This window comes from Mustelus asterias, chromosome 1, assembly GCF_964213995.1.
Source record: "Mustelus asterias chromosome 1, sMusAst1.hap1.1, whole genome shotgun sequence".
In the NCBI taxonomy this organism is placed as follows: Eukaryota; Metazoa; Chordata; class Chondrichthyes; order Carcharhiniformes; family Triakidae; genus Mustelus; species Mustelus asterias.
The window spans coordinates 134,107,583-134,133,862 of record NC_135801.1 but is presented as its reverse complement, the minus strand read 5'-3'; the positions used below and the strand labels follow the sequence as shown (position 1 = coordinate 134,133,862).

Here is a 26,280-nt window from a genome sequence, read left to right as displayed (position 1 = left end):
ATTCCTTCCATGGCAAGGTAGGAATTGGGGGTGTTCAGTGATGATTGCACAGTGTTCAGCACCATTTGCGACTCCTCCGACAATGAAGCAGCCCATTTCCAAATGTATTAAGACCTGGACAATATCCTGTCTTGGGTTGACTAGTGGCAAGTAATATTCATGTCATACAAGTGCCTGGCAATGACCATCTCCAACAAGACAGAATCTAACCATCGTCCCTTGGCTTTGAATATCATTACCATCACTGAGTCCCCCAATATCAAAATCTTGGGAACCACCTTTGACCAGAAACTACAAGATCAGGTCAGAGGCTAGGAATCCTGCAGCCAGTGACCATTTCCTGACTCCCCAAAGTCTGTTTACCACTACAAGCCACAAGTCAGGAGTGTGATGGAATATTCTCCATTTGCCTGGATAAGTACAATTCCAACAGCACTCGTGCTCAACATCATCCAAGACAAAGCAGCTCGCTTGATTGGCACCCCATCCACAAACGTTCACTCCCTCAACCATTGATGCACAGTAGCAGCAGTATGTACCATCTACAAGATGCACTGCAGGAGACAGCACCTTCCAAATCCTCAACTGCTACCATCTAGAAGGGCAGCAGATATATGGGAATGCCACCACCTGGAATTTCCACTCCAAGCCATTCACCTCCCTGATTTGGAAACATATCGTCATTCTCTCACTGTTGCTAGGTCAAAATCCTGGAACCCAAAAGCACTGTGGGTGTATCTACACTATATGAATGCAAAGGTTCAAGAAGGCAGTTCACCACCATCTTCTCAAGGGCAAGCAGAGGGTACACACTTTCCTATAGAAGAAGCATTTTTGAATCATTGGTTTGCTCACATATCTTCTAGTGAGTGGCCTCAGTGGAGATGGCCTGGGAGTAGTAGGTTTGCCTCGTATTCCCAGCTTTGGGTAGAGGCCAGAGTGCAAGCAGGCAGGATGGGAAATGGAAGTGCAGGAAAGTAATTACATTTCTACATTCTAGAACTTCAGGGGAAACCCTAAAGATTTTAATTTGCGAGGGAGGTTTTAAGTTTCCTTTCTCACAGTAATGTAACCATTGAGAGGATTTTTTCAAATAGAAGCTAGCAACGTAGGTGTGAAATAGGTTGAACATGTTTCAAAACTGGTGAATCATGAAGTGCAATGAGAAAATCTGGGTGTGAGAAGCAAAATAAGGTATGTGAATGTAAGCCATATGATTCATAATGGAGGAATTTGGCTTTTTTGATTACATGTTGGCTATTTTAGAATCCTAGACCATTCACCCTATCCTACCTATGCTTTGGCCAGTGCTAATATCTGAGATTTCTACTCGTCCTGCTCTTTTGTCGTCTTCATATTTTTCCACTTTCTGCTTATTGAATTCCATTTGAAGTGACACAACCAGCTGAGTAACCTTTATTCAAACCCTTAGAATTGATTACATTTCAGATCATTTTGATTTTCAGATACTGCATATAGGCCCATAGATACATTACATTACAATGGCCAAAGCCTAGGCTCACAATAGTCTAAAGTTAATAAAATGACTAGAAAAGTAAGATGTACAACTGAATAATAAAAACATCCCTGATACCTATAATGGAATACCACCTGTGGTGTCATCTGCGATTCTGGTTGTAGAAGAGAGTTTGTAAACAGTACAGATAAACTTCTAGACTTACTGTGCAAAAAGCTGGGTGCAGTCAGCAAAATTCGTGTTGGCTCAGGTCAGAGGCTTCCCTCGTTAAAGGCTGGGTGCTGTTGGGGAGATTCATGTCAGTTTGGGTCAGAGACCTTCCACTCCAAAATTCAACGAGGTTCAAAAAAAGTGCAGTTTTTGGATGTACTTGATTTTCGGATTTACGTATAAAGGATACTCGATTTGTATTGACTCAGATATAATGGCCCAGATTTTCTGTTCTCCGGAGCGTCATACCCTGGAAGATGTGCTGCTGGCCCCTCAGAGGTCCCCACACAGTGACGACAGGGGAATTGCCTGGGAAGGTTCAACTTGCATTGGGCATTACCCTGCATCTGGAACCATCCGAAACTCCAATTCAAAGTCAAAGACTTCCAATGGTCCCAACTTACTTAGCAGAATAGTTACCCAGGAAAAATTGGAAGGATTAAAACCAGCCCTAACTCCTGGGTAACTATACTACTGACCTTCCCACCAATTTAGACCAACTATACCATTGGACCCTCTGACTACCACACCCACTCTGACCCCTTGAGTACCCCTGTCCTCCACAAGACCACCCGATTATCCCCCCATCCAGTAAACATTCCCCAACCATCTGACTCCCCCCCCCCCCCACCCCCACCACTCCCTGTAACCAACTGACTGATTTTATATTTTTGTATTACTAGTAGTGAAGAGGTCACAAATGGCAAGCAAATAATTCACAACAACTTGGTAATTTATATAAACTGCAAATAGCCCAACACTGATCCCTGCAGGACCCCACTGGACTCCTGCAGGACCCCACTGGACACAGTCTTCCAGTCAGAAAAACATTCCTTGGCCATCACCCTCTGCTTCCTGTCACTCGGTCAATGCTGGATCCAATTTGCCAAATTTCCTTGGATCCCATGGGCTCTTTCTTTGCTGTCTGTCTCCCATATGGGACCTTATCAAAAACCTTGCTGAAGTCCAAGGATGATGTTAAATGAATTGCCCTCATCTACACACCCGGTCACTTTGAAAAATTCAATCGAGTTGGTCAAACATGCCTCCCATTAACAAAACCATGCTCACTGTTCTTGTTTAATCCCAGCCTCTCCAAATACAGATTAACCCTGTTTCTCAGAATTGCTTCCAATAGTTTACCCATCACTATGGTTAGACTGACTGGCCCATAGTTTCCTGGTTTATCCCTTCCTCCCTTCTTAAATAATGGCACCACATTGGCTGTCCTCCAGGCCTCCAGCACCTCCCCTGTGGCCAGAGAGGAATTGAAAATTATTGCCAGAGCCCCTGCTATTTCCTCCCTTGCCTCACTCAACAGTCTGGGATACATTTCATCTGTCACTGGAGATTTATCTTCTTTTAATCCTGCTAGATGACTCAGAACTTCCTCTCTGTCTGTTAATTTCTTCAATCGTATCACAGTCCTCCCTGATTTCTGTACCCACATTGTCTCTCCCACCAGTGAACACCGACACAAAGTATTCATTTAGAATCCTACCTACATCCTCCAGATCCACACACACATTACCACTGTGGTCCTTAATGTGCCTTACTCTTTCCCTAGTTATCCTTTCACACTTAATGTACTTGCAAAACAACTTCAGAATTAGCTTTATTTTACCTGCCAATACCCTTTCATTTCCCCTTTTGCTCTCCTAACTTCAGTTTCAAGTTCCCTCTTAAACATTCTATGCTCCCATAGAGTTTCTGCTGTTTTGAGCTCTCTATATCTGCCATTAGCCTCCCCTTTTCTCATTATCCAATGCTGCATATCCCTCAATATCCAGGTTCATTGAATTGGTTGGTCCACCCATTATCTTTATTGAAACATGTTGGCCCTGAACTCTCCCTATTTCCTTCTTGAATGAGTCCCACTGTTCTGTCAACTAAAAGTGTCTGCTCCCAGTCCACTCTGGCCAAATCATATATGATCTTATTAAAATCAGCCTTCCCCCAGTTTAGAACTTTGATTTCAGGCCCATCCTTGTCCTTTTACATAACAATCTTAAACCTAAGAATTACGATCGCTGTCTGCAAAATGATCCCTCACTGATACTTAACCACTTGCCCGGCTTTGTTACCAAAAATTAAGTCCAGGGCTGTCCTCTCTCTTGTAGGACCTTCTAAGTATTGGCTTAAAAAGTTCTCCTGGGTGCATTTTAAGAATTCTGTTCCCTCTAAACCTTTCACACTATGACTGTCCCAGTTAATGTTAGGGCAGTTGAAATCCCCCACTATCACTACCCTATTACTTTTGCACTTCTCTGAAATTTGCCTACATATCTGCTCTTCTATTTCTCTTGGACTATTAGAACATAGAACATTACAGTGCAGTACAGGCCCTTCGGCCCTCGATGTTGTGCCAATCAGTGAAACCAATCTAAAGCCCCTCTAACCTACACTATTCCAATATCATCCATATGTTTATCCAATAACCATTTGAATGCTCTTAATGTTGACGAGTCAACATTAAGGCCGTAGAATACTCCCAGCAGTGTGCTGTTTATCAGGTTTTAAGTTCTATCTATTTGGCTTAATTTGAAGAGCTTGCTGAGATGTCCTCCCTCCCCACTGCTGTAATTGATTCCCTGATCAAAATAGTGACACCCCTCCACTTTTTGCTCCTTCCCTGTCTCGCCTGAAGATCTTGTATCCTGAAATATTGAGCTCCATCAAAGAGTCAACACAGATATAATAGGCTGAATGGTCTCCTGTACTATAAATTTCAGTACTTGTATTGTGCTTCAAATCTTAAAAAGAAAATTATATAAATTGTTTGAATTCATCAGTAGTTTAACACTGCTATTGTATTATAGTAAATTTAGCCCCTGTTACCAGGGAACTTTCCTGGTTCAGATTTTCTTGAGCATATCTGGGCTGGAATTCTCCAACCTCACCCGCAGCTGGGATTCTCTGGTCCTGCTGTAGTGAATGGAGTTTTGGCTGAGTACCAAATTCTCCATTTTTGCCGGCAGCTGTAGCAGAGTGAACAAGAGCAGAGAATGCACACGTTCCTTTAGGTAGAGAAGGAGGTAAGATAAAATTATGCAGCATATCATCTAATATGGTATTAAACAGCTGTGCTGCTTTTTAATAAAACAATGTGTCTTGAGAAAATTCACTGCCAAATTCAGTCATTCAGACGCTCAATGCTCAAGCCATACAGGAGAGAGTTTGAACAAATGCTAGTGGAGTGACGATACCATGTGGTTAATTGTAATTGCAATCCTGCAAAAAGTGCTTAATATCGTATTGTATCATATATTCATAACAAATTACTGTTCCTGATGAAAATGTAACAAATGTGAAAAGTGCCAAACTGAGGTCCCTGCAACTTGTATGGAAAGAGCAAAAATACTGCAGTATGGCTTAGAGCAGGATTAAGCAGGCTTTGAAGTTTACTGACTACAACCAATTTTGCAGCCCAACACACCAAACTTTCTATCAATCTATTCAAGTGACTGGCCAGATTTTCCTCCCTTTTTTCACTCTACAAAATCACAAGTGGGTAAAGGTGGATAACTCATTTGTGCAAACTACTGGTAATGGACATACAGGGGTGGCATGTCCTGATGAGCATTCAATTACAAGATTCACCGTGTTGCCTGTTAGTCACTTCAGATAATTTCCAGACTGGTTGAGAAGCACATCTGGGAAACAGATGGGTGCAGGGGACTTTAACTTCCCAAGAGACTCAGTGACATGTCTACAGACTGAAGCTGTGAACAGTTTGACTGGTTCTGCAGCAAACCCTTTTGTTTTGCCAGTGTGGATATTTCAAAACCACACTGGCGCGCATCAGTAATTGTCAGTGGGGTAAGAAGGAGAAGAAACACCTTCTGCAATGGAACACTTTATTTTTAAACCAGCAATAGTAACTGCATTTGTTTTAAAGACAAATTCTCCATGTTAATTTAACTTATCCCAAAAGGTTACACGCCTCTCGTCCTGATTTCCCCCATTCACTGCACAAGAAATACTCTAGAGAGTCAGAAAAAAACATTTATCTGTGTTGTCCTACACTTCCAGCTCACAATAGAGACTGTAACCCTCGTGGTTGAAAGGTCTGGTGCTCTCCTAAGGAAAACTAACACAAAAAAAAGTTCCTCCTTGGAATGTTGTTATAAAAATTAATTTATCTTCTTTCTTTTTCCCCTTTTATGACTCAATTATCCAGTGACATTAATCTTGATGTTAACAAGCCATAATGGTTGTAAACTCCATTCAGTTCTTTGTGTAGTAATTGCATCAGATGTACAATTAAGCAAACAAGTGACAAAAATGGCTAGAAGATTGAGGAACCTCAACAAAGCTTAATCCCTATCCTCAACAGCTTTGAAATCTGGTGTTGGTCGGCTGGGAGAATCCCACTTCTTGTTCATGGACTCAGTAAAGTTCAAAGCTGTACGTATCAGTGATCTTGATGAGGAAATCCGCTTCAAATGTCATTGAAAGCATGTGGCCAAACTTATGCCTTTGATAAGATTAGAAACATAGAAGATAGGAGCAAGAGGAGGCCATTTGGCCCTTCGAGCCAAGATTGTCTCAGATCTTCATATGTGTTTGTCTCACATACAAAAGATCTTACTGCAGCTCCACCTCACCATTCTATATGTATCAAAAAAGTTCTCTGAAAAAAAACATTCACATGTTGTGCATGGGACAGACTAGAATTTGAAACAGGGTTATTTGAATTTGCAACATGGTTGTTTGGTCCTGTATTGGACTGTGAAAACTTTGTGACCTACTTAATCAAAGCCCAGTGCAATTTTTCAAAAGTTTGAGGTACTTTCAACAAATACCAAAAGTCAGATTTTAGAGATTTTATTTTTGTTCCAATGTTTCCAACTCCTATCTGTTATGCTACTGGTATGTATACACTCCTTCAGAACTAGTTTTTTAAAAAACTACTTTGGAGGAGGCAGTAGTCAAATGGTAATGCCACTGGACTAGTAACCCAGAGACCCAGGCTATTGCTCTAGGGACATGGGTTCAAATTTGATTTGATTTGATTTATTATTGTCACATATGTTAGTGTACCGTGAAAAGTATTGTTTCTTGCACGCTATACAGACAAAGCGTACCATACAATGAGAAGGAAAGGAGAGGGGGCAGGATGTCGTGTTACAGTCATAGCTAGGGTGTTGAGAAAAATCAACTAAATGCGAGGTAGGTCCATTCAAAAGTCTGATGGCAGCAGGGAAGAAGCTGTTCTTGAGTCGGTTGGTACATGACCTCAGATTTCTGTATCTTTTTCCAGATGGAAGAACATGGAAGAGAGCATGTCTGGGGTGCATGAGGTCCTTGATTATGCTGGCTGCTTTTCCGAGGCAGCAGGAAGTGTAGACAGTGTCGATGGATGGGAGGCTGGTTTGCATGATGGGCTGGGCTTCATTCACAACCCTTTGTAGTTTCTTGTGGTCTTGGACAGTACAGGAGCCATACCAAGCCGTGATACAACCAAAAAGAATGCTTTCTATGGTGGATCTATAAAGGTTGGTGAGAGTCGTAGCTGACATGCTAAATTTCCTTAGCCTCCTGAGAAAGTAGAGGTGTTGGTGAGCTTTCTTAACTATAGCGTCAGCGTGCAGGGACTAGGACAGGTTGTTGGTGATCTGAACACTTCGAAACTTTAAGCTCTTAACCATTTCCACTTCATCCCCATTGATGTAGACAGTGGCATGCCCTCCTCTACACTTCCTGAAGTCGATGACTATCTCCTTCATTTTGTTGACATTGAGGGAGAGATTATTGTCATTGCACGAGTTCACCAGATTCTCTATTTCTTTCCTGTGCTCCCTCTGATAAGAACATAACACGGCACGGTAGCACAGTGGTTAGCACTGCTGCTTCACAGCTCCAGGGACCTGGGTTCGATTCCCGGCTTGGGTCACTGTCTGTGTGGAGTTTGCACATTCTCCTCATGTCTGCGTGGGTTTCCTCTGGGTGCTCCGGTTTCCTCCCACAGTCCAAAGATGTGTGGGTTAGGTTGATTGGCCAAGGTTAAAAATTGCCCCTTAGAGTTCTGAGATGCGGAGGTTAGAGGGATTAGCGGGTAAATATGTGGGGGTAGGGCCTGGGTGGGATTGTGGTCGGTGCAGACATGATGGGCCGAATGGCCTCCTTCTGCACTGTAGGATTTCTATGAGAAGAAATAGGAGCAGGAGTAGGCCATCTAGCCCCTCGAGCCTGCCCCGCCATTCAATAACATCATGGTTGATCTGATGGTGCTTTAGTTCCACTTACCCGCCCGCTCCTCATAACCCTTAATTCCCTTATTGATCAGAAATCTATCTACCTGTGACTTAAACATATTTAACGAGGTAGCCTCCACTGCTTCAATGGGCAGAGAATTCCAGAGATTCACTACCCTCTGAGAGAAGAAGTTTTTCCTAAGCTCTGTTCTAAACTGACTCTCCCGTATTTTGAGGCTGTGTCCTCTAGTTCTTGTTTCCTTTCTAAGTGGAAAGAATCTCTCTGCCTCTACCCTGTGTAGCCCCTTCATTATCTTATATGTCTCTATAAGATCTCCCCTCAGCCTTCCAAACTCCAATGAGTACAGGCCCAATCTACTCAATCTCTCCTCATAAGCTAACCCCTTCATCTCCGGTATCAACCTGGTGAACCTTCTCTGTACTCCCTCCAAGGCCAATATATCCTTCCGCAAATAAGGGGACCAAAATTGCACACACTACTCTAGTTGCGGCCTCACCAGTATCTTGTACAGTTGCAGCAAGACCTCCCTGCTTTTATACTCCATCCCCTTCACGATAAAGGCCGACATTCCATTTGCCTTCTTGATCACCTGCTGCACCTGCAAACTGAGTTTTTGCGATTCATGCACAAGGACCCCCAGGTCCCTCTGCACATGTTGTAATTTTTCACTATTTAAATAATAGTCCATTTTACTATTATTCCTTCCAAAGTGGATAACCTCACACTTGTCAGCGTTATACTCCATCTGCCAGATCCTCGCCCACTCATTTAGCCTGTCCAAATCCCTCTGCAGACTTTCCGCATCCTCCACGCAATTCGCTTTCCCACTCATCTTTGTGTCATCCGCAAACTTTGTTACCCTACACTCGGTCCCCTCCTCCAGATCGTCTATGTATATGGTAAACAGTTGAGGCCCCAGCACCGATCCTTGCGGCACGCCACTAGTCACCAACTGCCAACCAGAAAAGCACCCATTTATTCCAACTCTCTGCTTCTTGTTGGATAGCCAATCCTCAATCCACGCTAACACCCTACCCCCAACTCCGTGTACCTTAATCTTCTGCATCATTATCTTCTTCATCATTGTTTGAGATCTGACCCACTACAGTGGTGTCATCAGCAAACTTGAAAATCGAATTGGAGGGGAATTTGGCCACACAGTCATAGGTGTATAAGGGGTATAGTAGGGGACTGGGGACACGGCCTTGTGGGGCACCGGTGTTGAGGATGATCGTGGAGAAGGTGTTGTTGCTTATTCTCCCTGATTGTGGTCTGTGGGTTCGGAAGTCGAGGATCCAGTTGCAGAGGGAGGAGCCGAGCCCCAGGCCACTGAGCTTGGAGATGAGTTTTGTCAGAAGAATGGTGTAGAAGGCTGAGCAGTAGTCAATAAATCGGAGTCTGCTGTTGATATCTTTGTTATCCAGGTGTTCCAGGGTTGAGTGCAGGGCCAGGGAGATGGCGTCTACCATGGACCTATTGTGGTGATAGGTGAACTGTAGTGGATCCAGGCAATCTGGGAGACTGGAATTGATTCGTGCCATGACCAACCTTTCGAAGTACTTCTTAATGATGGATGTCCGAGCCACCGGACGATAGTCATTAAGGCACACCGTCTGGCTTTTCTTTGGTATAGGGATGATGGTCATCTTCCTGAAGCAGATAGGGACCTCAGATTGTTGTAAATCGAGCTTAAAGATGTTAGCAAATACCCCCGCCAGCTGATCCGCACAGGATCTGAGTGCTCATCTGAGCCAGTCTCTTTCCGTGGGTTGACTTTCAAGAAGGCTGATCTGACATCTGTGATGGTGACCCTCGGATACGGGTTCAGCCGAGGCTTCTGGGGTAGAGGGCATGCTCTTGCTGACCTCCTGCTCAAAATGGGCATAGAATGCGTTTGGTCCATTGGTGCTGGCAATTCTACATGCCTTCACCTTGTAGCCTGTTATATCTTGCAGACTTTGCTATAGTTGGTGGGAGTATGTGTGGCTCGCCTGGGTCTCTAGCTTGGTCCGGTACTGTCTTTTGGCATCTTTGATGGATCGCCTTGGGTTATATCTAGATTTCTTGTATAGGTCAGGGTCGCCTGACTTGAATGCCTCAGACCCAGACTTCAGCAAGCAATGGATGTCCCTGTTCGTTTATGGTTTCCAGTTGGGAAATACATGGATTTGCTTCTTCGGCACACAGTCTTCTACTCACTTCCAAATAAGTCATTTACTGTAGTGGCATACTCGTTTTGGTTGGTCACTGAGTTTTTAAATATCGACCAGTCCACTGACTCGAAGCAATCCCGTAGGAGATCATCTGATTCCTCAGACCAATGTTGCACGACTTTCTTTAACGGATTTTCCCGTTTCAGTTTTTGCTTGTAAGCCAGGAGCAGGAGCACAGCCTTGTTGTCTGATTTGCCAAAGTGTTGGCGGGTGATAGAGCGGTAGGCATGTTTGATATTTGTGTAGCATGTTTGATATTTGTGTAGAATGTTTGGGCCTCTGATAGAAAGGAGACATGTTAGTGGTATCTTGGTAGGATGCCCTTGAGCCTGGCCTGATTGAAGCGCTGACCATGACGAACAAGGCCCCGGGATGTTTTGTCTCAAGGTTATTTCTGGTGGTGTATATTTCGTCCAGCACGGTCTTCATAATCGTGTGGGGTGGGATGTGAACTGCTCTCAGGATAACAGAAGTGAACAGCCGCGGAAGGTAGTAGGGGCGGCATTTTAGCATCAGATATTCTAGGACCGGGGAGTAGAAACTTGACAGTGTTGCTAGTCTAGGCACCAAGTGGTGTTGATTAGAAGGCAGACCCCACCTCCCCTGGCCTTGCCTGAGGCCACTGTACGGTCCATTCAGTGGATTGAGAAGCCCTCTGATTGTAGGGCACAGTCTGGTGAAGCAGGAATGAGCCATATCTCCATGAAACAGAGTACGCAACAGTCCCTTAGTTCACTTTGAAAAGTGAATCTGGCTTTAAGTTTGTCTAACTAGTTTTTCAGAGATTGGACATTTGCTATGAGTAAGCTGGGGAGGGGGCCTTGGCACCGCGTTGTGTTTCACTCTCACCTGCAGGCCTGCACATTTCCCATGCTTCCTGGAGTGACTGCTTCTTTTCATGCCTGGGAGATGGTGAGGGTAGTTTGCGGTATTAAGGGTATAGGTGTGCCCAGTGAGGTTCTTTGCTCTGGCATGGACGGGTCATAGGCTGGTAAGTGGATGACATCTCTGGGGTCGCAGTTGCGGATGAGCTGATAGCCGAGTCCACGTGTTGGGATTCTCTGGGTCATTGCCAGGTCAGGGTCTTCCTTTGGAGGTTGAAGGATCGCTAGACCTGCTAATAAATTTAAAAGAGCAGTATTGGTGATTTTTAGGCAGTGGGAGTTGATATTTAGGAGTGTGGTGCGATTGTAGAAGAGGGGTGTGGAGGTAGTGTTTGGGACCTGCAGAAGGTCGCAGCTGTCTGCTTCAGAGGGGTTGGGGGCCAGTGGAGGGGAGGCCCTGGCTCCAGACTTGCTGGTCTCACCATGCTGGATAAGGTCCATTGATGGAAAAGGTCCTTAGAGATGGGATTTACGACCATTTAGAAAGATGCGGATTAATCCGGGATAGTCAGCACGGATTCGTGAAGGGCAAGTCGTGCCTCACAAATTTGACAGAATTTTTTGAGGAGGTAACTAAGTGTGTTGATGAAGGTAGGGCAGTTGATGTCATATACATGGATTTTAGTAAGGCATTTGATAAGGTCCCCCATGGTCGGCTTATGATGAAAGTGAGGAGGTGTGGGATAGAGGGAAAGTTGGCCGATTGGATAGGTAACTGGCTGTCTGATCGAAGACAGAGGGTGGTGGTGGATGGAAAATTTTCAGATTGGAGGCAGGTTGCTAGCGGAGTGCTGCAGGGATCAGTGCTTGGTCCTCTGCTCTTTGTGATTTTTATTAATGACTTAGAGGAGGGGGCTGAAGGGTGGATCAGTAAATTTGCTGATGACACCAAGATTGGTGGAGTAGTGGATGAGGTGGAGGGATGTTGGAGGCTGAGGGGAGACTTAATAGAGGTTTATAAAATGATGAAGGGGATAGATAGAGTGAACGTTCAAAGACTATTTCCTCGGGTGGATGGAGCTATTACAAGGGGGCATAACTATAGGATTCGTGGTGGGAGATACAGGAAGGATATCAGAGGTAGGTTCTTTACGCAGAGAGTGGTTGGGGTGTGGAATGGACTGCCTGCAGTGATGGTGGAGTCAGACACTTTAGGAACATTTAAGCGGTTATTGGATAGGCACATGGAACACACCAGGATGATAAGGAGTGGGATAGCTTGATCTTGGTTTCAGATAAAGCTCGGCACAACATCGTGGGCCGAAGGGCCTGTTCTGTGCTGTACTGTTCTATGTTCTATATGGCTGCTGGTGGAATTTAAATTTTAAAGAAGCACAATGCCTGGACATGTTCCTTTTGCTTCAAGAGGATAGGTCCCTGTGTAGGAACAAATGTAGATTCTAGCAAGCATAAGTGAGCCATATTGCAAGCCCAACTGGTAATCTTAAATTGGTTGTTAGTGTAATTCTTGGTACACTCATAATTGTTAGTAAGTGCTGTCCCATTGTGGAATCGCATCTAACATTCAATATTATGTTCTAAGTTTTGCAAGCACAGACTTGTGTGCAACCAATACTATGTCTATTGCGAATAGCCAATGGGATGTGCTGTTTGATATAATGCACCAGTTGTTGGGACATACAGTCTACCTGCCTGACAGAACACCCACACTGAAATTCATATACCACATTACTCATTTCTGTGGTAAGCAGAACAACTTTTTCACTTGTTGGTAGCATCCTGTTAGTGAAATATACCACTTGTGTTGCTACTGCACCTTGGCAGCATAAAATGAGTAGCTTCAACTGTTGCTCAAATACTTGAGATACCTTTCCCTTCCAGGGTAATTGAAGTAGATTGGATACTTTTCAGATCTGAAAGTGGTGCTGTTAAGCTCTTTGTGAGTATGTGGTACATGCTGCGAGCAATGATCTGATTGGGAGTAGCCATTATCCCACAGGACTTCGGACTCCCCTCAAAGCACCCTTCCCCAGCATAATACCAGTCCTCCCACCCATTGCTAATGGGCCAAGAGAATTTAGTCCTATATTTCTGTTCTTGACCTACTCTCAAATTGTTTCTGTTGTTGTATACTAACAAGCATTTTCTGCAGGAATAAGGTTGGTGCTCAGAAATGTGTCAACATTTACAGGGGTTTCACAAACATGAAAGTTTGGCAATTACTGGACAAATTTACAGCTTCTTAAATTCTGCAACATTGTGGTTTAACAGACATCATAACAAAATGGCACTCAATGATTTTGCTATATAAAAAAATGTGACTCGCCTGTTGAACCTGTTAGAGCTAGACAAATGAAATTAGATTTGACTGTGGATATGTATATCTCTAAGCATATAGGCAGAACTGAGTTTCAGGAGGTCCAATTATTTGTATCCTATGAAAAGAAAACATTCGGTCAACTTGTTCATTGAGCATAGTATGGCTAAGTCATTAATGGAATGTATCAGCTATTGTTCGCTGAGTGGCAGGCAATGATTCCTCATGGGAAAGCTACAGACTAGTCAAGAGAGCTGAAAATTTATTGCCTAATTTAAAAATTATTGCCTTAAAAGATTCATTAATGCAGCTGTATGGAATAATAATATTCACCATATGATGAAATCTCGAGCTGCAAATGGAATGTGCACTTCCATAGATCTGTGTTGCGGCTTTGAATGAATCTTTTAAATCTGCTGATTGTGAGAAATTCTCAATATATAAAGCAAAATTAGTAACAGTGAACAACTGTTATTTAACCAAAAAAGTGCAGTTTTCTTCACTCTGAGGTATTCCTGCTGAATACCTTTCATGTTAAATGCAGTCTAAATCATGAAAAGATTGAATGGTAAATTGTCTCTTAATACAAGAATAAAGCAACAGAAGTACTACATAAGGAACGTTGTTGGTATTAAGCAAGAACATATTAAACAGATTACATTATTTTAAATTATCTTTTGAATGGTTAAAGACTACTGCTGAAACTTTGCCATTCAATTAAAATATAATATTGGCTTATTATATCATGCACCTGTTACATCTATTCAAACTCCTTAGATGGTCAAATGCCTTTTCCAAATCAGAATGTAGTTAACGATTCAAGCTGTGAGCAATAAGGAGCCAATCATCCAAGGTTTTCTTGAGTCAAAGAAAAAGAAAATTTATTCACCACTAAGCCCAATAAAAATAACAACAAAGTCAAGCATTCGGCCCTCATGCACACACACACACACACACACACACACACACACGTATCAGAAATAAGGGGTGTCAGAGTCCAATAAGAAAAGGTAAAAGCATGTACAGTTAAGTGTCCTTTGATTGTCCTTGAGGCGTAGATTTTAAACATTGCGGTCAATTTAGTTTAGTTGGGTTCTTGGACGCGGTCAGATGTCAAAGATGTTGTAATTATTACGAGATCTTGGTTTGCTGGCAGGTTTCTGGTCCGGTTAGCTTCTTGAACCGGACAAGCTCATAATCATTTACCAAGGTTGCTGCCTGACTGGCCCCTGTTATTCTCTGTTCCTCTATGCGATTTCTTATCAGGAAGGGTATGGAGTTTTTGAACTCCTCAAGGAGAATTATTTCATGTAGATTTTTGTAGGTGGCCTCAATTTTAAGCACCTGTACACAGCTGTCAAAGCAAATTGTTTGAGGCGTTCGAACCATCCACTAACTGGTACACATTTAAAATATCCCTTTTTACTGCCTCATAGCTTGTTGCACTTTCCTCAGGCAAGAGGGAGTAAACCTTGTAAGCTTTACCTGTCAGCTTACTCTGCAACAGCAGGGACCACTGTTGGGCTGCCACTTTAACTGCTGGGCTAATCTATCAGAAGGCATCCACCTCTTTATAAAACGTAGGGATTAAATGGGCAAACCTGAATACCTCAGCCCCCCCCCCCAAGACTGAACAAGTTGGGGCAGCACGGTGGCACAGTGGTTAGCACTGCTGCCTCACAGCGCCAGGGACCCGGGTTTGATTCCCGGCTTGGGTCACTGTCTGTGTGGAGTTTGCATGTTCTCCCCGTGTCTATTTGGGTTTCCTCCGGGTGCTCCAGTTTCCTCCCACAGTCAAAAGGTGTGCTGGTTAGGTGCATTGGCCATGCTAAATTCTCCCTCAGTGTACCCGAACAGGTGTGTGGCGACTAAGGGATTTTCACAATAACTTCTTTGCAATGTGAATATAAGCCTACTTGTGACTAATAAATAAACTTTAACTTTATGTTCTCTCACCAGGGTGTCTTCAATGGGGATCCTTCCTTCTCAGCTCAGGCTTTTTTAATTTATACTCCCCTTCCTTTTCTCTTTCCTGGAATTCTGTCTTCTCCTTCAGTACCTGCGTCTCTCTCTCTTTCTCGTTCCTATTTCTTCCTCTCTCTTTTTACCTTTCCTCAAATTGCATTTCTCATTTTCGGTGCACCAATCTTAATTTCTCTGCTGCTAATTTACCTGTTTCCATGTGCTCAACTTCCACCTGTAGATGTCTCGCCACCTGTTTTAAAATTTCAGTTTTTCTGGCTTTTGGGCAGAACTCCACTGCTAAGTGCCTAGCTACACCTTTTAATTCTTCCAAGGACAGAACCCCTAACTTCTCGCCAGTTACCTGATTGTGTTCTATGTTCTATATCTTGGTTTCAGATAAAGCTCGCCACAACATCGTGGGCCGAAGGGCCTGTTCTGTGCTGCACTGTTCTATGTTCTATGTTCTTACCTGGTTGTGTTCTATGACAGTAATGACATTGAATGTGGACAGTTTAGCACTTTAACATTAAAAAAACCCAAAAAACTTTTACATTACTTTTGAAAGAACAATTTACTTTCCCTACTCAATTCCTTCCAGACACGTGTCCCCAATTTTGTTGCCACCAAGTGAAAAGGGGTTGGTCAGAACAAACATTTAAGTTTCTTTTTCACAAGAATATGACTTTTTCAAACAAAGAACAAAGAACAGTACAGCACAGGAAACAGGCCCTTCGGCCCTCCAAGCCTGTGCCGCTCTTTGGTCCAACTAGACCAATCGTTTGTATCCCTCCATTCCCAGGCTGCTCATGTGACTATCCAGGTAAGTCTTAAACGATGTCAGCGTGCCTGCCTCCACCACCCTACTTGGCAGCGCATTCCAGGCCCCCACCACCCTCTGTGTAAAAAACGTCCCTCTGATGTCTGAGTTATACTTCGCCCCTCTCAGCTTGAGCCCGTGACCCCTCGTGATCGTCACCTCCGACCTGGGAAAAAGCTTCCCACTGTTCACCCTATCTATACCCTTCATAATCTTGTATACCTCTATTAGATCTCCCCTCATTCTCCGTCTTTCCAAGGAGAACAACCCCAGTCTACCCAATCTCTCCTCATAGCTAAGACCCTCCATACCAGGCAACATCCTGGTAAACCTTCTCTGCACTCTCTCCAATGCCTCCACGTCCTTCTGGTAGTGCGGCGACCAGAACTGGACGCAGTACTCCAAATGTGGCCTAACCAGCGTTCTATACAGCTGCATCATCAGACTCCAGCTTTTATACTCTATACCCCGTCCTATAAAGGCAAGCATACCATATGCCTTCTTCACCACCTTCTCCACCTGTGTTGCCACCTTCAAGGATTTGTGGACTTGCACACCTAGGTCCCTCTGTGTTTCTATACTCCTGATGACTCTGCCATTTATTGTATAACTCCTCCCTACATTATTTCTTCCAAAATGCATCACTTCGCATTTATCCGGATTAAATTCCATCTGCCACCTCTCCGCCCAATTTTCCAGCCTATCTATATCCTGCTGTATTGCCCGACAATGCTCTTCGCTATCCGCAATTCCAGCCATCTTCGTGTCATCCGCAAACTTGCTGATTACACCAGTTACACCTTCTTCCAAATCATTTATATATATCACAAATAGCAGAGGTCCAAGTACAGAGCCCTGCGGAACACCACTGGTCACAGACCTCCAGCCGGAAAAAGACCCTTCGACCACTACCCTCTGTCTCCTATGGCCAAGCCAGTTCTCCACCCATCGAGCCACTTCTCCTTGTATCCCATGAGCCTTAACCTTCTTAACCAACCTGCCATGTGGGACTTTGTCAAATGCCTTACTGAAATCCATATAGACGACATCCACGGCCCTTCCTTCATCAACCGTTTTTGTCACTTCCTCAAAAAACTCCACCAAATTTGTAAGGCACGACCTCCCTCTTACAAAACCATGCTGTCTGTCACTAATGAGATTGTTCCGTTCTAAATGCACATACATCCTGTCTCTAAGAATCCTCTCCAACAACTTCCCTACCACGGACGTCAAGCTCACCGGCCTATAATTTCCTGGGTTATCCCTGCTACCCTTCTTAAACAACGGGACCACATTCGCTATCCTCCAATCCTCAGGGACCTCACCCGTGTCCAAAGAAGCGACAAAGATTTCCGTCAGAGGCCCAGCAATTTCACCTCTCGTCTCCCTGAGCAGTCGAGGATAGATGCCATCAGGCCCTGGGGCTTTGTCAGTTTTAATGTTCCCTAAAAAACCTAACACTTCCTCTCTTGTAATGGAGATTTTCTCTAACGGGTCAACACCTCCCTCCGAGACACTCCCGGTTAACACGCCCCTCTCCTTCGTGAATACCGATGCAAAGTATTCATTTAGGATCTCCCCTATTCCCTTGGGTTCTAAGCATAATTCCCCTCCTTTGTCCCTGAGAGGTCCGATTTTCTCCCTGACAACTCTTTTGTTCCTAACGTATGAATAGAATGCCTTAGGATTCTCCTTAATCCTGCCTGCCAAGAACATCTCGTGACCTCTTTTTGCCCTTCTAACTTCCCGTTTGAGATCTTTCCTACTCTCTCTGTATTCCTCCAGAGCTCCATCTGTTTTTAGTTGCCTGGACTTAACGTACGCCTCCCTTTTCATTTTAATCAGATCCTCAATTTCCCTGGTTATCCACGGCTCTCGAATCCTACCTTTCCTATCTTTCCTTTTTACAGGCACATGCAAGGATGCAATGACCTACTCAAACTGTAAGCAATAAGAAGCCAATCAGTGAAAAAGCAAATTTATTTACCACTAAAACCAAGAAACATAATAAAATCATGTCAAACATTCAGCCCTCATGGAGTTATTCAGGCCGACCCACATGCGCACAAACACACAGATTAAAAATAAGGGGAGTTAAATTCCAATAAAAAATAGGTAAAAATATATCAAGTTAAGTGTCCTTTGATTGTCCTTGAGGTATAGATTTTAAACATTGGAGTAGATTTGGGTTAGCTGGTTTCTTGGATGCAGTCAGGTATAGATGTTGCAACTATTATGAGATCTCTGTTTGCTGGCGTGATAACCCCCATAACATCCATGGGGAATCACTGATTGATCTCCCTATGAAGCTCATTGAGTATGAGTTCCTCTGGTAACAGGCAGTGGCCTGCCCAGCTGGAACTGATTACCTGAGCCTTCTATAAGACAGGCCTAGGACTGGGCCTGCTGAATTGTAGTCCCAAGCAGGCACTAGTGTATGTACACCACAGTGGTGGTACTTTGCATTCTGTGGTGAACTACGTCCCTTTCCAGCTGGTAGGTTTCTAGCTTCTGGCGAATCACTTATTCCAAAAGAGCGAAAGGGATTGGAGGCAACATGCTATCATTGATTGAGCATTGGCTAGCAGGCAGAATACAGAGAGTAGGACTAAACAGGTCATTCTCGCATTGGCAGGCTGTGGCTAGTGGGGTACTGCAAGGATCAGTACTTAGGCCCCAGCTGCTCACAATATACATCAATGATTTGGATGTGGGAACCAAATGTAATATTTCCAATTTCACAGATGATACAAAGCTAGGCGGGAATGTGTATTGTGAGGTACGTAGCAGATGGAATATAATGTGGAAAAAAGTGAGGTAATTCATTTTGGTAAAAGGAACAGTTGTGCAGAGTATTTCCTAAATAGAAAGAAATTAGTAAGTGCAGGGATCTGGGTGTTCTTGTCCATAAGTCACTGAAGGCTAGCATGCAGATGTAGCAAGCTGTTTGGAAGGCTAGTAAAATGTTAACCTTTATTGCAAGAGGATTTGAGTACAGGAGCAGTGAGGTCTTGCTTCAATTGTATAGGAGCTTGGTTTGACCACACCTGTAGTACTGTGTGCAGTTTTGGTCTCCTTACTTCAGAAAGGATATTATTGCCATAGAGGGAGTGCAACAAAGATTCACCAGGCTTATTCTGGGGATGGTCAGACTGGCTTGTGAAGAGAGATTGGGCAAACTGGGCCTGTATTCTCCAGCGTTTCGAAGAATGAGAGGTGATCTCATTGAAACCTACAAAATACTTAAAGGAATAGACAGGGCAGATGCAGGAAAGATATTTCCCTTGGGTGAGGAGTCTGGAATCAGTGGCACAATTTCAAATGGGGAATGCCACTAAGGGCTGAGATGAGGAGAAATTTATTCGCAGAGGTTTGTGAATCTTTGGACTTCTCTATCCCAGAGGGCTGTGGAAGCTCAGTCATTGTGTGTGTTTGAAGCAGAGATTGATAGACAATGATGTAAAGGGATAATGGGGATACTGTGGCTAAAAGGCATTTAAATGTCCGATCGTATTGAATGGTGGAGCAGGCTCAATGGGCTGAATGGCCTACTTCTGTTCTTATGTTCAGTGACAGAATAAACTGTCACTCAGAAATGCATGGATTGATCAGGGATAGTCAGCATGGTTTTGTTTGGGAATGTCTTCCAAACTTAATCAAATTTTTTGAAGAAATAACAAGGAGAATTGATGAGGGTAATATGGTGGATGTTGTCTACATTGATTTTGGTAAGGTATCTAACAAGGTCCCACATGGCAGACTGGTCAGAAAAGATGAGGTCCCATGGAATATAGATGAAGGTAACAAGATGGATCCAGAATTGGCTCAGTGACATGAAACCAAGGGTCAATTGATGTTTTTGCAAATGGAAAGCAGTTTCCAGTGGTGCTCCGGGGCTCATGTGGGGCCCCTGCCATTTGTTGTATATATTAATGATTTGGACATAAATGTGGGAGGTGTGATTGGGAAATTTGCAGAAGGCACAAAAATTGGCTGTGTAGTTGATCATGAAGTAGATAGCTGTTGGCTACAGAATTTGGTTGAGTGGGCAAATGGAATTCAATCTGAAAATGTGTGAGGTAATGCATTTGGGAAGGGCAAACAAAGCAAAGGAATATTCAATAAATGGAGGATATTGAGAGGGATTGAGGAAGTGAGAGACCTTGGAGTACATGTGGCAAGACAGGTGGATCAGGTGGGAACTGTGTGCAGTTTTGGTCCCCTTATTTGCGAAAGGATATATTGGCCTTGGAGGGAGTGCAGAGAAGGTTCACCGGGTTGATACCGGAGATGAGGGGTGTAGCTTATGAGGAGAGATTGAACAGATTGGGTCTGTACTCGTTGGAGTTTAGAAGGCTGAGGGGTGATCTTATAGAGACATAAAAGATAATGAAGGGGCTGGATAGGGTAGAGGTAGAGAGATTCTTTCCACTTAGAAGGGAAACCAGAACGAGAGGGCACAGCCTCAAAATAAGTGGGGGTCGGTTCAGAACAGAGTTGAGGGGGAACTTCTTCTCTCAGAGGGTAGTGAATCTCTGGAATTCTCTGCCCATTGAAGTGGTGGAGGCTACCTCATTGAATATGTTTAAATCACGGGTAGATAGATTTCTGATTGATAAGGGAATTAAGGGATATGGGGAGCAGGCGGGTAAGTGGAACTGATTCGCTTCAGATCAGCCATGATCTTGTTGAATGGCGGGGCAGGCTCAAGGGGCTAGATGGCCTACTCCTGCTCCTATTTCTTATATTCTTATGAAAAAAAAATATGAAATGCCTTTCTTTATTGGATGACCAGGGGCTGGGAAGTGGAATTAAAATGAGAAGCTAATTTCTTTTTTCTCTTTTTCGGCCAGCATAGACATGATAGATTGAATGGCCTCTTTCTGCGCCATAACCTTTCTATGGCTCTAACAAAAAACAAACTCATTTTAAAAAGTAATGCAACATTGTCTCTGACTATAGTGATATTGTTATAGCTGTTGTAGTTTGGAAGCCACACAGCTGCTGCTCATTAGATGTGTAAAAAACTTCCAAACAATGCGACTGATGATTATGAATCACACGATCACATACTCACCTGGCAAATAGTTAAACATTTACTGCACGCTATTTAGGAAATGTAGTGATTTGCAAATCACATTGTAATGTTATTTCCCATCCATTTTCAGTAAAAAGGCCATACTGTTAAATCCAGGTCAGCACTTGGAATTTATCTGTGATTTACCATTATTAAGTATTGTCAAGATAGACATCGAGATTTTTAGAGGCTGAAGAGAATTAAGGGATAGGAGGATAATGCGGGAGGGTGGGAGTTGAGGTTATGTACATCTAGCTGTTCAAAGATCAGAATGGCCGATTGCTATTTTTTACCTTCTGTTTCTGAAACCTAGGATATCAGTCCAGTAACCGGAGTACCAGAGGTCCAAGTAAAAACACGTAAAGTGAGGATTTTTGTTCCAGCACGGAACACAATGCAGGCTGGTGCAAACAACACAAAGCTTTGGAAGATGGGATTTGACACCAGGGAACGCTGGGAGAATCCCTTAATGGGCTGGGCATCCACGTAAGTTTTACTTTTACTAAGTAAACTTTCATATTGTTTAATTTGGAAGTGCAAATTAACTCATTTTTCATTTCTTCTGAGGTCAGTTCTCCTAAATAAAATGTATGCTCTTTTTGTAAAAGGTTTGTAAACATTGCTTTATTTCCAGAAAATGCTGAAATAATGCATCTCTCTGTTTGTGAAAAGCAAATCTGCCCTTTAAATCAATATCCTTTACCCAACTAAACCTCTCTCACCTACATAGCCAAGTAATTTACAGTTGATAAGAAGTTAGCTTTCAGGTCTTCACGCATGCAAATCCCATATTGTCATATCTGCAGGAATTCTTTTATATTCCATTCACAGGCTATAGGCACCGCTGACAAGGTCAGCATTCAATGCTCGTTCCTAATTGCACTTGAGAAGGCGGTGATGAGTTGACTTCTCAATAATTGACTTACTTGCTCGTTTCAAAGAAAAGTTAAGAACTAGCCACATTGCTGAGACAGCATACAAGTCAGACTAGGTAAAAAAGCAGAGATTGTAGGAAAGAGATAGAGAATCTGGTGAACTGGTGCAGCAACAATAATCTCTCCCTCAATGTCAACAAAACGAAGGAGATTGTCATCGCCTTAAGGAAGCATAGCAGAGAACATGACCCTGTCTACATCAAAGGGGACAAAGTAAAAAGGGTCGAGAGCTTCAGGTTTATAAGTGTCTAGATCGCCAGCAACCTGTCCTGGTCCCCCCATGCCGACACTATAGTTAAGAAAGCCCACCAACGCCTCTACTTTCTCAGAAGACCAAGGAAACTGGCATGTCAGCTACGACTCTCACCAACCTTTACAGATGCACCATAGAAAGCATTCTTTCTGGTTGTATCACAGCTTGGTATTGCTCCTGCTCTGCCCAAGACCACAAGAAACTACAAAAGGACATGAATGTAGCCCAATCCATCACGCAAACCAGCCTCCCATCCATTGACTCTGTCTACACTTCCCGCTGCCTTGGCAAAGCAGCCAGCATAGTTAAGGATCACACACACCCCAGACATTCTCTCTTTCACCTTCTTCCATCAGGAAAAAGATACAAAAGTCTGAGGTCACGTACCAACCGACTCAAGAACAACTTCTTCCCTGCTGCCGTCAGACTTTTGAGTGGACCTACCTTGCATTAAGTTGATCTTTCTCTATATCGTAGCTATGACTGTAACACTACATTCTGCATTCTCTTGTTTCCTTCTCTATGAACGGTATGCCTTCCCTGTATAGCGCGCAAGAAACAATACTTTTCACTGTACACTAATACATGTGACAATAAATCAAATCAAATCATTGAAGGATTTAGCCATCTCTGAAGGAACCATTTATCTAATGACAAAAGAGAAAATGCTGGAAAATCTCAGCAGGTCTGGCAGCATCTGTAAGGAGAGAAAAGAGCTGACATTTCGAGTCCAGATGACTCTTTGTCAAAGCCCCACAGATGCTGCCAGACCTGCTGAGATTTTCCAGCATTTTCTCTTTGGTTTCAGATTCCATCATCCACAGTAATTTGCTTTTATCCATTTATCTAATGTTAATATCTTGCCGCCTTCTCCCTGTAACCCCACACATTATTCCTTTTCATATAACAATTCAATTATTCCTTGACTGCATTGATTGAAGCAGCCTCCACCACACGCTCAGATAGTGCATTCCAGATGCCAACCATTCTCTGCATTAAAAAGTTTCTTCTCTTGTCTCCATTGCTTCTTTTCACAGAATCACAGAATTGTTACAGCATAGAAGGAGACCATTCAGCCCATCGTGTCGTCACTGATTCTTCATATGAGCAATTCACTTAATGCCATTCTCCCACCTTCTCCCATAACCATGCACATTCTTCCTCTTCAAATAACAGACTAATTCCCTCTTGAAAGCCTAGACTAAATCTGCCTCCATTATATTTGTAGATAGTGCATTCCAGACCTTAACCACTCACGCTGTGAAAGCTGTTCCTCATATCTGCTTGTTTTGCAGATTACTTTCAATCTCAATCATTCTCAATTCTTTCACAAGTGAGAAGTTTCTCCCTATTTACTCTGTCCAGACCCCTCTTGATTTTGAATACATCTATCAGATCTCCTCTTGACCCTCTTGGGGAAATAAAAAAATGGCTGAAGAATTAAATTTGTCCTTTGCTTCGCTCTTCACAAAGAAAGACATGATTATGTGCCAGAACTGCTGAGAGAAGCATGTTTTAGTGCAGAACTGAAGGAAATCAGCATTAGAAGAAAATGGTTTTGGGGAAATTGATGGGATTGAAGGTAGATTAAATCTCCAGGCCCTGATAAGCTTCATCCTAGGGTACTTAAGAAAGTAGCCCTGGAATTAGTAGATCCATTGGTGGTTATTTTCCAAAATTCTTTGGACTCTGGACTGGTTCCTACAGATTGGAGGGCAGCTAATGTAAGCCTGCTATTCAAAAAGGGAGGTAGAGAGAAAACAGGGAACTATAGACCAGTGAGCCTAGCGCCGGTATTGGGGAAGTTGCTAGAGTCTATTCTCAAGGATTTCACAGCTCAGCATTTGGAAGGCAATGGTACAATCAGACAAAATCAACATGGATTTACAAAAGAGAATTCATGCTTGACGAATCTGTTGGAATTTTTTGAGGATGTAACTAGTAGAGTTGACCGAGGAGAACCAGTGGATGTGGTTTATTTAGACTTTCAGAAAGCTTTCGACAAGGTCTCACATAACGACTACTATGCAAAGTTAAAGCACATGGGATTACAGGATAGAAAGCTGGTTAGCAGATAGGAAGAAAAGAGTTAGCATAAATGGGTCTTTTTCTGATCGGCCGTCAGTGACTAGTAGGATTCTGCAGGGATCTGTGCTAGGACCCCAACTGTTCACATTATATATTAATGAGTTGGAAGAGGGAACTGAATGTATTATCTCCAAATATACAGATGATACAATGTTGGGTGAGAGGGTGAGGTGGATGCAGAGATTCTTCAACGTGATTTGGACAGGCTGTGTGTGTGGACATGTGCATGGCAGATGCAATATATTGTGGATAAATATGAGGTTATCCACTTCGGTAGCAATAATAGAAAGATAGATTATTACTTAAATGGATGTAAATTGAGAGAGGTGGATACTTAATGAGACCTTGGAGCCCTCGTGCATCAGTTGCTGAAAGTAAGTGTGCAGGTACAGCAGGCAGTAAAGAAGGCAAATGGTACATTGGCCTTCAAAGTGAGAGGATTTGAATATAGGGATAGGGATGTTTTGCTGCAATTGTATAGGGCATTGGCGAGGCCACACCTGGAGTATTGTGTGCGGTTTTGTTGTCCTTATCTGAGGAAGGATGTCCTTGCCATAGAGGGAGTGCAGCAAACGTTTACCAGGCTGATTCCTGGGATAGCAGGTCTGTCATATGAGGAGAGACTAAGTCAGTTAGGATTATATTCACTTGAGTTTAGGAGAGTAAGAGGGGATCTCATTGAAACTTACAAAATTCCAACAGAGTTAGACAGGGTAGATTCAGAAAGAATATTCCCAATGGTGGGGGAATCCAGAACTAGGGGTCATAGTTTGAACATAAGGGGTAAATCTTTGGATTCTTTGAATGGCATCAAGATAGATAAGTCGCCGGGTCCGGATGGGATGTACCCCAGGTTACTGTGGGAGGTGAGGGAAGAGTTTGCAGAGCCTCTGGCCATGATCTTTGCGTCGTCGATGGAGACGGGAGACGTGCCGGAGGATTGGAGGATTGCGGATGTGGTTCCTATTTTCAAGAAGGGGAATAGGGATAGCCCAGGTAATTACCAACCGGTGAGTCTAACCTCAGTGGTTGGTAAACTGATGGAGAAGATCCTGAGGGACAGGATATATGAGCATTTAGAGAGGTTTAGTATGCTCAAGAATACTCAGCATGGCTTTGTCAAGGGCAGATCGTGCCTTACGAGCCTGGTGGAGTTCTTCGAAAATGTGACTAAACACAATTGACGAAGGGAAGGCGGTAGATGTGGTTTATATGGATTTTAGCCAGGCGTTCGATAAGGTCCCCCATGCAAGGCTTCTGGAAAAAGTGAGAGGGCATGGGATCCAAGGGGCTGCTGCCCGGTGGATCCAGAACTGGCTTGCCCAAAGGAGGCAGAGAGTGGGTATAAATGGGTATTTTTCTAAATGGAGGTCGGTCACCAGTGGTGTGCCCCAGGGATCTGTTCTGGGACCCTTGCTGTTTGTCATTTTCATAAATGACCTGGATGAGGAAGCGGAGGGATGGGTTGGTAAGTTTGCCGACGACACGAAGGTTGGTGGCGTTGCGGATAGTCTGGAGGGATGTCAGAAGTTACAGAGGGACATAGATAGGATGCAAGACTGGGCGGACAAGTGGCAGATGGACTTCAACCCAGATAAATGCGTCGTGGTCCATTTTGGGAGGTCAAATGGGATGAAGGAGTACAATATAAAGGGAAAGACTCTTAGTACTGTAGAGGATCAGAAGGTCCTTGGGGTCCGGGTCCATAGGACTCTGAAATCGGCCCCGCAGGTGGAGGAGGTGGTTAAGAAGGCGTGTGGTGTGCTGGCCTTTATCAATCGAGGGATTGAGTTTAGGAGTCCGGGGATAATGATGCAGCTATATAAGACCCTCGTCAGACCCCACTTGGAGTACTGTACTTAGT

At 43.5% G+C, this 26,280-nt stretch overlaps 1 protein-coding gene across 1 annotated transcript in view; it reads left to right on the top strand.

Moving 5' to 3' along the window:
* ndufs4 (NADH:ubiquinone oxidoreductase subunit S4) overlaps positions 1-26,280 on the top strand; it is a 150,709-nt gene that overhangs the window by 111,221 nt on the left and 13,208 nt on the right. The window contains exon 3 of the mRNA XM_078219423.1: positions 21,454-21,626. Within this exon, the coding sequence (XP_078075549.1) occupies positions 21,454-21,626 (173 nt within the window). The remainder of the gene's footprint in view (positions 1-21,453; positions 21,627-26,280) is intronic.